A 13,643-nucleotide genomic window follows, 5' to 3' on the forward strand; every position below is an offset into this window, starting at 1 on the left:
GCAGTGTGTGGAGATATTGAATGGTGGCTGTCACTGCTGAGAGAGGGCGATACAAAGAGAGGGAAGGAGGGAGAGGGGGGAGAGAGGGCACTGTCAGATAGAGTAAACCCTCTGTCTCTATCTGGGTGTGCTGAGCGAGGATTCTCTCTTCTGGCTCTCACTCTCTCCCTCTTCATCTCTCTCTCTCTGGCACAAATCTTCATGTGCGTAACCAAGTTATGTGCTCTGAGTAGCATTGGATAAGGGCATCTGTTGGATTACTTTGTGCTGAGAATTAGTCCTCTCTCTCTCTCTGTCTTTCTCTCTCGCTCTCTCTCTGCCTCTCTCCCTCTCTCTGCAGTGTGGATGTGTTTGCAGACTGGGGTTTGTGTAGGAAAGGCATTGGGCTGTGCATTAGTTGTTCTCGAGAGGTTTTGAGAAGAAGGTCGCCCCCTCCCTCCTCGCTCTCCCCACTTTTTCTCTCTCCCCCTTCTCTCTTTCTCTCTCCCTCTCTCTCTCTCCCCCTCCCTGTTGAAGTCAGCGCTGGACCGAGCCGCGTTCTGTCCTCCTTGCATTATTAATGGGTTGATTTTTGCTTTTTCTTTTTTTCTTTTTTGTCGGTCAGTGTTGCAGATGACTGCGAGCTAGCCAGCTGAGCAGAGGATCGGGACTGCCCGCCTCCCCCCTCTCCTCCCCTCCCTCTCATCCCCCCCACCCCCACCCTCACCCCTCAGGCTCTCCCCAGCCCCCCCACACCACACCTGCAGCCATGAATGGTGAGTACACCGCTCCGTAAGCGTGCGTGTAAGTGTGTGTGTGCGTGTGTGTGTGCTGAGGGACAGTGATTCACGCTGTCGTGTTCCTCGAGGAAGAGGAAGACGCGGCACCGCGGTCTGTCCTCGGCGGCGGCACTCTCGCCGCAGCCCGGCTCGCTCGCCCGCTCCTCCACGCCGCGGCTCCGCTCTCTCTCTCTCTCTCACCTCCCCGTCGGGGGGGGGGGGACCGGCACCCGGCTGCGGGAAGCGCAACAATTAGATCGATTCCTCAGACCCACTCGCTACGACGCTCTAATGAAATATTGATCTTCTTTTTAACAGCGGGGGTGCAATTTATATGAGCCGTTAACTTTGCTCTTATTCCGCAGCTGTTTACCCAGCGCTGCAAAAGCAGTGCCTTTTAAAAGGGACATTAAAGTGATATGAAGACGTTGCTAAGACTGACGTGCGCCTGTGGATGCGGGCTTAGGACGCTAAGCCTCGCACCTGCTTGGTGGGACTCCTGTGATGTGTCTAGATTTTGCCCAAACTGTTGGCTGCACGCGGGGATCTGAGGGCGGCTGCGTTCGGGTGCCGGAGATGAAGTAACACTCTGTCCTTGCAGAGAGATTGATGGAATCAGAGCTGCTTGTTAATGAACTTGGCTCCGCTTTCTTTTCTGGGTTGGGACTCGCCGCTTCTTCGAACAATCCGCAGTTTATCTTTGGATATTAAATGTTGTAATCTTTTATGTGTGTGTATGTTTTCAAATGTCTCGGTGTTTGGACAGTGAGCACACGAGAAGGAAACTGAGACGGGGTGAAAGAAGGACACTTCTGCTAGTGTCAGCTGCCAGCCTGGATAATATTATTCTCTGGGTTGATTCAGGAGGGCTTTTATGCCAGAGAGCAGCCGGCAGTATTTTCACTCGTGGTTTCTGATCAGCGTGTGGGAGCCCGGAACAGCTTAGTACCCGGCGCTGAGGTCTTCATGCCGAAATTGAATCTTATTTTGTCGTTTAAGTTGGTTTTAAAATAAGCTTTAAAAAGAGTGCATGGAAACTTTCTCATCGTAAGAAGCGTGCTTCTGTGTGGTGCCCACCTTCCTGCACTTATTTGTTTTACAAAGTCAGTGATTATTCTGTACGACTGTTCCAACTGTTTGAGTTCATTGATTAAATGTAAATGGTTTGAATTCCACTGCTGATGTAGTTGTTGATATAAATGGAAAATGGCAGATTAAGATGCTTGTGTCGTGGGGAACAACTTCAGGTACATGTTACTGTACCGGTGTGAAACTGCCACAAAGAAACACACGCTCGTGTGTTCACTGACCGAGAAACAGCAGTTGCGTCTATAATGTAAGATGTGTCATCCTTTAGAGTGATTAATGGGGCTCTTTTTCTGCGGCTTTTCTGCAGAATGTGGAGTACCTGGTTGTGTCCCACACTGTCAACACTTGTAAAGTCATGCTGATGTTTGCTTCACCACGGCCTCTCTGGCTTTGTTGACTCAGTGTACTTTGCTTTCAAAATTAAATGTAGTGCTGACACTCTGATTTTAAACAACGATTCTGATGCTCGTGCACTCAGTAGCTAGCTGAATTTTTTTGGTTAAAGCTGGGAGGCGTTCACATATTAAAAAAGCAAATGAACAAAAAACTTGCCACTGGTGCTGTTTGCATGAAAGCAATTGCCCGCACAATTATTTTCATGTTGTCTGAAAGATTTTTAAAAACCGTTATTATGCTTTGCTATACTGTGGGCAATCAACATGTCAACAATAAGCAGGAATAACTGCCTCAAATGGCGGTGGGCTGTTGTCTAGGTGAGTTTACTCGGCGCTACAATGCCTTTCTCCCTGAGACCTGGTGTGCTTTTGAAGCTTTTCTGACTTGTGCCCGGTTGTGGTTGAGATGAAAGCTTTCTTCTCTTTCGACTCAGTGATCTGCGGGATGTGCTTCAGATGTGGGGAATCTGAAAACCTGGAATTTGCAGCTGTTAAAATGGATTATGACATCAGAGAGCCAATAGGAAAAAGGTCTTTTTACAGAAATGGATTCTCCTGCCCATATAACTACGCTTGATGTCCATGTAGGTCATTGTCTGAATCGTGTGTGTCAAGTATTTTTGTCAGTAACCTGGAAAGTATTGTCCTTATTGTTTATGCCAATGATAATAATAATGATAGTCACGGTAACATTATAAATAATATTATGTATGTTCAGATCTTTTAAGGTTATACGTCCTTATTATATATTTATGTTAATGAAATGTTCCACTGCATCAACCTGAGAAAGTTTGGCGCCGCATATAAAAAGGAGAACCTCTCCTTCCCTTTCTCATTTTCTGAATTTCGTTGTCATTACTTTCAATTTAAAAAATAAGAAGCATTTTGGAAGAAACGGATATTTTTGCAGTTCAGCTGCAGGGTGCATGGACCGACCGTCTGGCAGAGGGTTAGGTTTCGACTCCCAGAGTAAATAACAGCCCCCCGAGGAAACCGCCAGCGTCCAATTAAACCAAACACGCCCGCGGCTATAGGAAGACCGGAGCTGCAGACTGGTACATATAATCTGCACTGGCGTCATTGCAGTTTAGGGCAAAGTTTTCATTGTTAAAAAAAAAAATGTCCGTCAAATGTCAGGTTGCTGCGCGTTAAGTGTTAAATAATGAGACGGAAACCTCAGTGGGAACTGACGTTTGAGAATTAACAAGCCAGACAGTGGAAAATGGACCAATTGGTTCATGTAATTACGAGTCCTTCCCCACTGATATTGTGAACAGAGGGCTCTAGTTAGTGGCACAAAACCCATTTGAAGCCTAAATGATGTGAAAATTATTTATGTTCCTGTGCTCAATTAATCAGAGCGTCCTCTTTTTTTTCCCCATAATGAACGTGCCGACTGGTCTAAAAATAAAATAACTGTAAACCCTCATCCCCTCACAGGAGGGGGTGCTGCCAAGCAGGTGCTGTCAGGGGGGATTCTCGTCTGTTTGGAAACTCGCAGCAGATGGTGTAGTTTCCGCAAAACTCGCTTTGAATACCGAATGCAATGTCTTTAAGTGTGAGAATGTTGGCTGGCACCAGTTACGTAGAAGATCAGGCACGACTGCTAACTGCGTGGTGCTTCTGACAACTTTCTGGGGGGCGTTTAGCCTCACGGTAGCAGCATTGCGTCCTCAGTTTTGTATCACAAAACTATGGACGTGCTACGTTTCTTTCACTTTTTGCAAATTCGGGAGCTTGGCGGTGACTGGCGAAACAGCGTAGTCAGAATCGCCCCGTCAGTTCTCTTATGTACTAGTAAAACAAGTTCAGCATCTTGTATGACGTGTTAATGCGTGATGTATGAATGTATACATTAACTATACAAGCAATGGCGCTACGCCTTATCAAAATCACAGTGCGGAGAGGCTGGATTTCTGTTGACCCCCGCAAGGTTGAATCAAGTTCAGACTGATACCATGACATGCCCTGTTAACAATGGCTGGAGGCTGGTGGCTAAACATGAACTGCTGCTGTAGGTAAGCGAGCTGGTGGGCGATGTCTTAGGCAAACGCGGGTGCCGTTTGCCGGGTGCCTCCAGTGCACGGTACAACAGGGAAGGAGTTTCCCCGTGTTGTCGCTGAGCGTTTCCCAGACCTCTCGGCCTGCCCAGCGGTATGTGATCCATACCCTCCCTTTGATCTCCATAATCGCCCTCCGGGCTGTTTGATCTCACGGCTTGTTGTCACCCTAGACGCTAAGCTCTCTCGACGTGCTGTTCCCTATACAAAACATACCCACTCTGAGCAATGAGGGAAGGCCTAGCTTCCTTTAAGGCCCCCGCGGTTGTTCTGTGAGGAAGGAAAACCCAGGGAAAGCGGGTGTTTTTTGGACACACTGAGCATTTGTGAGTTTGGCTTGTAAGTGCTGTCACCTTGGAATGACCAACCAAGAATTTTCTCAGGGTCTCTTTCTGTAAGGCGTATTGACTTTTTCCCGGAAAATTAATTTCAGGCTCCATCAGATTTGCGAATGAAAAAAGTAAACCACTGCCCTCACCACTGTTTTTTTCAGAGAACAGCAGTAGGTGCTCTAATACAATATTCATAATGGACCTTTTCCTGTTCTGTGAGTCATGCTTACTAATGGTGGTTAGGATTATGTGTCTACCTTAAAAAAAAAAAAAATCCACCATAAGCAAGCATATTAGCCTAAATTACACATAATTTTTTTTTTAGATATGGTAATTGAGTACAAGTGACTTTTCAGATGTTGCTGCTCATATATGGCCTTTATTGACATCTGTGTAGGAATGTCCATGTCTTTGCTCCTTGAGGAAAACTGGGTGAGGCCTTTTTTTGTGGACATGTTTTGTGGACTTTGCTGTGACCCCTGATGTGATCTGAAAGTCTCTGTTTGAACTAAAAGTGGATTAGAGCTACTTTCACTTGAGCTACTGTCTCACAAAAACAGCAAAATGCAGGGCGGATGTCACCCGTACTACAACATCCCTCGTGTGTGCAGTGGAGTGTGCTATTTTTGACGGCACCGGGTCTTTTTAGTTATGCATGTGCGTCACTGCTACTGTGGGTGCTGAAACTCCCTGGAACAGTCATTTGGAGGGACGCCCCCCTCAAGTTCCCTGTCTCAGCTGAACTGAGGCCAGTTTCTTACACTCCTAATGAAATATAAAGCTCCTATAAGGGAGCTTAGCCTGTCAAAGTTGTTTAAAGATGTGTTTTAAGACAGAGCAGGCCTGTGTGCTGGGCCTTACACACCCTGTACTCTTCACAGTCCTTTTTAACCTAGATTCTGTTTCGTGTGTGAAGCCTGGAGATGAATCGCAGTGCTATCGAAATGTTCTATTTATACGCGATTACGGGATTGGGCAGGGTCACGCTCTTCCTCTGAGGTTTGTGTGCAGTTTTAGACACAGTGTTTGGGTTAAAACTGGTCCGCAGGATATGATGTAATTGACAGTGTGGTATTTCCTGTAGGTTGTGAACAAATAAGCAATCAGCATCAGAGGGTTCTCCATTGGCGATGCCTGCAAAAACAAATTTGTCACAGTGATTATGCCCGTAGCTGTTTAAGGGCACAGAATGGTAATATCCAACATTTTGTTGTCTCTTTTGATAATAATATGCATTAATTTCTTTCCATTTGTGCTCAGATAGGACCTTTGAGTGTAACGGTACTTTTACTTCAGTTTATTTAAGCCATGATCATTAGTCATTAAAAAAAGAGCTCAGTCGCTGTTACATTTGAGTGCTGTGAGTGTCCTCTGCTGTCTCTCTCTCCCTCTCTCTCTCTTCATCTCCATCTCCCTTCCCCTACAGGCGGTCGCAGTATTTGGGCTATCACTCCAGAGGAGAGGGACAAACATGACAAGCAGTTTGACACCCTCTCCCCCACCCTGGGCTATGTGTCAGGTAGGTATATCTGTCTCCATGCACACATGATCGCAGTTACGAGAGTATACAGCACTGCTCCTTTTGCACCCTCTTGCACCAGATTTGTTGCTAGAGAGATATGGTTATCAGTACAGGGAGAAGGACTCCACAGTGCAGTAACGTCTTCTGTGAACCAGGCCTCTTTAGTCATTGTGACCTGTAGTCTAGAAAGTCTCTTCACCACCTGCATAAGTAACATGTCCACCTGCATCCATTACTCTCTCGTCTACTTTCCCTGAACCCATTTAACCAGTGCTCCCTCTTTGAGGTCGTTAGTCATTGTTAGGTTATGTGTCTTGTTTGTTCAGCGGATGCCTTAACACAGGGTGACTCGCATTGCTTGCATTTTTTTCTGTGTTCGTCATCTGAGCCTGCCTGACAGTTTCCTGTAGCAGGTCCTCGCTCAAAGCGGCCGTGTCCACTTCCCTAACCGCTATGACACACTGGGGCCAGACGTTTTTAGAGGGTCAGATATGGACACTTCAGAAATATCGAGGGTCAGGTTTGGATACTTCAGGGGTAAAGATGCCCGACCTTCCAGTAGAGGCGGGTCGGGTTCTGCTGACAGCTTGGGTGGAGCAAACGCGTGTCGAGGACTACCGTTGGGAAGGGAAGTGCCTTCACCAACTTGACAGGCACCGGGCTGTGGGGGCACTATCTGAGAAGCGCACTGATTGAGCCCCAGTGAAGCACCGCTCTCTCGCCGTATGTCGTCTGTCACACGGCGGCGAGGGTGACGGCTGGTCTCGGCCCGCCGCGCTCTCTGCAGCACACACAGGGGAGAGCGCGGGGGGACAAATGGTGGCGTGTAGACGGGGGAAGGCAATTTAACTTCATTACCGCTGCAGGGGACGCGCGGAATCTGGGCTCAGCAGGTTCGTTCCCTCGCGTTTGCGGCGCTGTTTGTGTAACGTCAGGGAAGCTGTTTTCCTCCTCCTCCTCCCCCTCCTCGACCCTCCCGAAACCGTCCGTGCGTTGCGGTTTTGAGAGGCGCCGGGGGAGAGCAGACGCTCCGAAAAACCTGCCGAAAGGACACAACTCCTCCAAAAGCGATTTCCAGGGGGAAGGCAATCGTCTCATTCTTGCAGTTGTTTTTTTTTTTTTTTTTTTTTTTTTTTTTAAACCATTGCGGGCTGGTTAGCGGAGGGGGGGGCGATGGTGGATCGGTGACGCAGGTGACTGGGGGCGGGGACCGGCTCATTTCTCACCCACGAGCAGTCAGCCAGGTTCCTCGGTGGGCTTAATTAATCTTTTTGCAGAGAATTAATCACGTGGCGTACCTGGTTGCGCCGGTCCCTGGTACATCGAGTACCTGGTACGGTTTCCTCCTCACCCCCCCCCCCCCCCCTCCGCGGTTGTCTGCGCAGAGCCCACAGTCTTGTTGCTTTTCCTCTTCACTTGCAGTGGCCCCGTGAAGGAGGCAAATCGAATGAATCTGTCACACACGCCACTCCAGCACAGCCACCGGGCAGCAGGCTCTCATTACACAGACTCAGCCCAGCGTGGCGGGACTGTCATCCACGGCCTGAAACACCGCAAATGTGTCATTTTCCATCTTCACCGAGTCCGCACTCAGTCTTTTTTTTTTTTTTTGCGTCTCGCACTCTCACTTCCTGTCCCTTCTCCACGTCCATCACACACACACGACATCTGGTGAAGGATGCATACAGCAGCTCATGTTACAGAGTTTAGAATGGTGGTCAGAGGGAAATTAAGGTTCACCTGCCGGTGCTACACACCTGTTAAAATCCTGGAGGTGTTTATAAGCAGCAGGTGCATAAACAGCTGCTTCTTTGAGGAGGACTCCATGAGGAGCTCGTGAGGAACGTGTGAAGAGTACTGGTTTTTAACCAGGCCCTCTCCATCCTCTCTGTTCCCCCCTGCCAAAGCTGCAAGGCAAGCTAACGCCCCGCGGCACACAGAACGGCTTTGTCCTCTTGTGAAAAAGTGTTGTGAAAGTGGAGAAACCATGTCCTGTGTTTGTTTTGGTGATCAATAAAAGAGCTGTCAGGCCGTTAGGCTTCTCACTCGTTAGTTCTTGTTTCCCGTCTCCCCCGTTCCACTCACTCTGTCAGCATCCCTCGTTCAATCGGTGTCCGCTGCACCAACCTCCCCACCCGTCCCGCGCGCTCTCCTCTGGCCCTCACCCTCAGTCATGTTGTCCCAGAAGCCGCATTGGAAGTAACCTCCCCCCACCCCCGCCCCCCAGGCCTGAGAGAAACCTCATCCTAATGACGATGAATGCGTTACGGTCAGGAAACATTACCGCCAGCTGCCTACCCGACGAAGATGGAGAAGTCTGTCTGAACCGCCGAGTTGCGACACCCGCAGCAGACGGTGTCACTGAGAGCTGTGGTATTGTGGAGGAGTAGGGCAAACTCAGCAGCTTCCTGCTCGAGGTGAGAACTCCTCCCAGCCAGTGGTGCAACGCAGCTCGCCGAGGACAGCTCATCTGTCCAATCAGAGTGCAGATCGGTCTCGGCAGCCCTGTTCAGAAACCATTAGCCACTTCTGATCACTTTAGAAACCGTTGTGCCACTTCTGGAGCTTTTGCAATCTAGGGTGTAATCACTGTAGTTACCGGCCTGCCTGACTCAATAGGCTGAGTTAAGAGAGACGTCTCCCAAAGCTACGACAGCTCCTTCGTCTTGTTTATATTGTTTCTGTATGAGAATTGCACAGTGTGGCATGGCCCTGGGGGTTCATCTGAATGGCTACTGAACAGATTCCTACTCTGTAGCTCTAGACACAGCACAGAGATCATGTGCAGAGAAGAGAGAGTCAGGTGGTGACATCAGGGTGTGGTGATGTGGGAGGACTAGAGAGGGGGGATCCAGGTGTAACAGACAGGGGGGCGCTGTAGAAAAACGACAGGAATCAAACGGCTGCATTTCACTGCCTTGGGAGTGTGGAGAGTCACTTGTGTTTTTACTCTGTGGTGTCTCTGTCCCTACAGGAGACCAGGCGCGCAAGTTCTTCCTGCAGTCCGGCCTACCCTCGGCTGTGCTGGCGGAAATATGGTGAGGGTTTGGTCATCCCTGGGCCAGAGGTCAAATGCCACCAACCAACCACTGACACAAGCTTGCAGCACCAGATCTACTGCTTTCAGAAATGTTCTTGTTACTGATTTCAGATATACATATTGACCAAATCAGATCTTTTCGTCTTGCCTTGAAGCTGACATCTTGACTTAAAGCCATCCTATGTTGCTTTTCATGCAGTGGCATCTAGTGTTTGCTGAAGTTGGAATCAGATCTGTGGGCTGGCCTGTAAAATCCCTGATGTCTGAGTTATTAGAGAGTGTGATATACCACTGCTACGGTAAATTTCATGTGAGAACTTCAATTACAGTGAAAATATTGGACATTTTGGAAAAGATTTACCGACTGAGTTTATAGGAAAATGTACAGACTCAGCTTAGTAAAGACAGTTTATTTATCTTGTAAACATGCTTCAACCCATTGGAGCATGGACCCCATGTCAGAACCACAAGTGGCTTTAATTTTTCAGACCCATCACTCTGAATTAGACTGCACCCTATTAATACATACAGTAGAAACAGATTGTGGAGATGAGATTTTGGGAGGAAATGTTTGTTCCTGGATAGAGAACCCACTGCCCACAAACCTCCTGGTAGTTTGGTAGCTTCCTGCTCCAACCGCTGCTTCCTCTATCAGCCTCGGCCTCTCCACAGGGGAAACATGGCTTTTCATTAGCGCTGCCCTCAGATAATTAACTCGCCACACAAAGGCAGGATGTTGAGTTTCAGGCCGAGGCGAAACCAAGGCCGCGGTCCCGCCTGAAACCGCGCGTTCGGCCCCCGGCTCCTGCCATCTGTGGGTACTGAAAACAGCCCGTCGGCCGCGATGCTCAGACCGCGCTCGGGCTGTGATGTTCTTCAAAGTGGAATCGGAGCCTTCCTGCCTCGATGGTCACAGATCGGAAAGCGCTAATGACGCACAGCTTGGAGGGAAGCTGCCAGCGCGCGGCAGGCTGTTTGCTCAGAGTGAAGGTGTTCGCTGGGCCGGCGATGCGGCCGGGGTGGCTAATTCTCTCTCTCCCTTGTCTTTCGCGGTGGAGGGCGCTGGCGGACATGAACAAGGACGGGAAGATGGACCGGCTGGAGTTCTCCATCGCCATGAAGCTGATCAAGATGAAGCTGCAGGGCCAGGCCCTGCCCTCCGCGCTGCCCATCATCATGAAGCAGCCGCCGGTGCCCGTGCCGTCGCCCATGGTGACGTCATCGTCCCGCTTCGGTACGGGCCGCTCTGCACCCCGTCCTGCAGTGAAGGGGGTCCTCAGTCTTTTCAGAGCAGGAGGGGCTTTCACTGTTTTATCTGAATAGGGGGGAAAAGACATGGGGCCAAAGAAATTGGGGCTTTCTGCTAACTGGGTGTTTCTTAGACCCGTCATAATAAGCATAGCCTTAAATGTCATTGTGTTCCAGGTTGACATATTAAATTTATAGCTTGTGTCACCAGATCTTACTAAATTAGCCCTAGCAAGCAGCATGTGCTAGATTGGATGAGGACAGGCCTGCAGCAATGCTAGAGACTAAATATGGAGGGAAGGTATGTGAAAGTGATGGGTGGTACCCTGGGTAATCAGACTGTGTAACACAGTGCCTCCTCTGGCCAGACAGCACGGTTCATTCTCAGATTCAGGGTGTTCTCAATGCAGCACCACAGATCTGCTGGCTGGCCCCTGCTGACCCACAACAAGAGGCAGGTTTCATATTTCCCAGGGCGTATGTGCTTGTGTCCTAATCTTTCTTGCCCTTCTGTTGGGCAAGGGGGACCATTAGCCGGCCTCAGCGGTGATTGGCCATGCTGAAACCATCATGCTATTCAGTAAGGATAAGCAGCTATTCATAAACATGGAGAAATGCCAAAGAGCTAGTCTTTCTTCTCTCACAGTGACCATATTCAGTCCTCCTCTTTCAGTTTTTCCCCCTTCACAGTTGTTTATTAGCGCCACAGACAGTGCATCCTCATCTGTTTTCTGCAGTTTATGCCTGAAATATTCTAATGACATAGAAAAAATAAAGTAGAAGTAAATTGGGATAATTCATTGCTGAATGACAGTTCTTCCCTGATAGTTTATCTTGTGGAGCAGTGAGTTGAAAAAAAAAAAAAAATCCCTCCTGTACTGTAAAAACAACCAAACTCCTTCACTTTCGGCTTGTTAATTAGCCTCTGCCCTGAGGGGATGACAGCACTGAAAGGGCTGCCTCTGTTCTTATGTTGGGTTTTTTTTTTTGTGCCGTGACGGTGTGATTAATGCCTCTTCTCCAGGGATGGGGTCCATGCCAAACCTCTCCATGATGCCCGCCATGCCCGCCCTGCTGACGCCCATGCCTATGACCACCTCCATGACCTCCATGAGCGCCATGGGGGGCATGACGCCGCTGGTGCCCGCCGGGATGCCCCTGCCCATGCCGCTGCTGCCCTCCCTCAGCACGCCGGCGCTGCCCAACGGGACGGCCGGCGTCCTGCAGCCCACCCCCGTCTCCGTCGCCGCCGGTAAGCCATCCGTCACCCGCGGGCGGGCGGGGGCCTCTCGCCGCCTCCCCGCCTCTTTGTCACTCGGGACGTCCGGTTAAAAATGCATACAACGGCTGGTGTTACGACTTTTAAAATGGTGGTAAAACGGGAGTGGCAGTGTAGCATGGTGGTTAAGGAGCAGGACTCGTAACCCGAAAGGTTGCTGGTTCAATTCCCCAAGTGGGCGCTGCTGCTGTGTCCTTGGGCAAGGCACTTAACCCACAGTTGCCTCAGCAAATATCCAGCTGTATAAATAGATAACATGTAACCTATGTAAATGTCTTTGGATGTGAGTGTCTGCTAAATGACAATAATCTAATGTGAAAAGGGAAAGCAGGGCTCAGGGTAGCAGTTTATTGCCCTGAGGTTGGAATGTGGGGTCAGTCCCCCCCCCCCCAAGAGTCATGGTGACCCCACTCAGCCCTTAGCACCCGGAAGAATGATGTCCCTTTTCTCAAAGGAAGTGTTTGCACGTCATGCGACTTCCTGCGCCAGCTTTTGGGGAAATGTCTGCATCTGCAGGGTTTTGTTCTGGCCCATTGGACTGCTTGCTTCCCCTGAAGTCGAACCAATTTCTCCTACCTCGCTCAGCTCTGTGAGTGGAGCAGGATCACGGCCAAGTTCAGTCACAGTATTATTATATTTCAGCATAGTAGAGGCTTCACAGAATTATTATGTATATTTGAAGGTGAGTATTCTCAACTGACTACATATTACACCACTCAATACTATTTTGCATTACTACAGTACAGTACTACATACAGTGAGACAGATTATACCAAATGACTTACAATAATCTCCGCTGCTGTATCCAGGAATTTGAAATGTAGGCTAGTCTGTGAATGTGTCACAGCGTGTAACTTACGTCCTCCTCGGGATGTACATATAGAAAGAGGTTATGAAGTATGAATGTGGAAATGCACTGTGAATATGCTATTCACTGAAATGCGCTGAGACAGGAGTGAGAAAAGCGGTAAGGTTTTTTTGTATTCCTCAGATGTAGCTCCAGCTGCACCGGGCGATAGAGGGGCATTGATATTCTGTTCCGACGCTTATGATGTATCGATAGTACAAATTCCATTAGCCCCCCGAGGGAGCGTCGCTCAGCCAGCAGACCCAGTTCAGATTTCCTGAGCACTGGGGTTGTTCATGCGGGTCCCTTGGGTCTCAGGGTTCCCCCGTCGGGACGTGGCCTACACCGAGCCCTTTATGCTCTAGGTTTTAAGAGGTGATGTGGGAAACCCCTTGCTGAGAAAGCGGGCCGGCGTTAGATCTGAAGCCCTACAGGGTGGCCCGTTTCTGCATATCTGTCTGCTTCTGTGCAGCTCGAGATCCAGGCCTCACCACCACCCCTCTCTCTCTGCAGCTCTCCCGCTCTCCAACTCCTTCTCCTCCTCCCCGCTGGGATTCGGCACGGGGATGACCAAGACACAATCCCTGCTGGACCTGGGCTCGAGCAGGTGAGCACTCGGAAGAGCCAAAAATAATGTAGCTATCTGCATTCAGTCACCTTACAGTGTGGTTTCAAACTGCTCTCTTCATTGATGTCAGCTCAGTTCTGCTATCAAGTTTGTAATGGCAAAGATATACACAGTGTTGGTAGATATGCATATGAGAATGCATAAAAAATATTCAGCAACTGTTGGCCTTGAGGATAATGTATTCCCAAGGAGAGGGGAAGAACGGAGACCTTTTATCAACAGTGAGACGCACTGCGGTTCTCCTGGTGCGCTGCGTCCAGAAGACTTCTAATCTCCTTTTAACTTGTCAAATTAAACGTAGCTGTCATTGACCAGAGGCATCCAGTCACCTGTTCTGTTTTATAACATGTGATTACCTATGTAACTTATGGATCGCGTAGATATGAGTCATATCGGCCAGCCTACCTTCATAAACATTTCAGATCATGTAGGGCAGGTACAGTGC

The 13,643-nt window shown here is 49.1% G+C and overlaps 1 protein-coding gene across 1 annotated transcript in view; it reads left to right on the top strand.

Annotated features, from left to right (window-relative positions):
* The first annotated feature begins 706 nt into the window (after positions 1-706).
* The window catches only part of itsn2b (intersectin 2b), a 44,447-nt gene continuing 31,510 nt past the window's right edge, over positions 707-13,643 (top strand). The window contains exons 1-6 of the mRNA XM_036550595.1: positions 707-755; positions 6,061-6,153; positions 9,131-9,194; positions 10,255-10,430; positions 11,469-11,696; positions 13,084-13,177. Coding sequence (XP_036406488.1) covers positions 749-755; positions 6,061-6,153; positions 9,131-9,194; positions 10,255-10,430; positions 11,469-11,696; positions 13,084-13,177 — 662 coding nt within the window. The 5' untranslated portion in view covers positions 707-748. The remainder of the gene's footprint in view (positions 756-6,060; positions 6,154-9,130; positions 9,195-10,254; positions 10,431-11,468; positions 11,697-13,083; positions 13,178-13,643) is intronic.

This window comes from Megalops cyprinoides, chromosome 17, assembly GCF_013368585.1.
Source record: "Megalops cyprinoides isolate fMegCyp1 chromosome 17, fMegCyp1.pri, whole genome shotgun sequence".
Taxonomy (NCBI): domain Eukaryota; kingdom Metazoa; phylum Chordata; class Actinopteri; order Elopiformes; family Megalopidae; genus Megalops; species Megalops cyprinoides.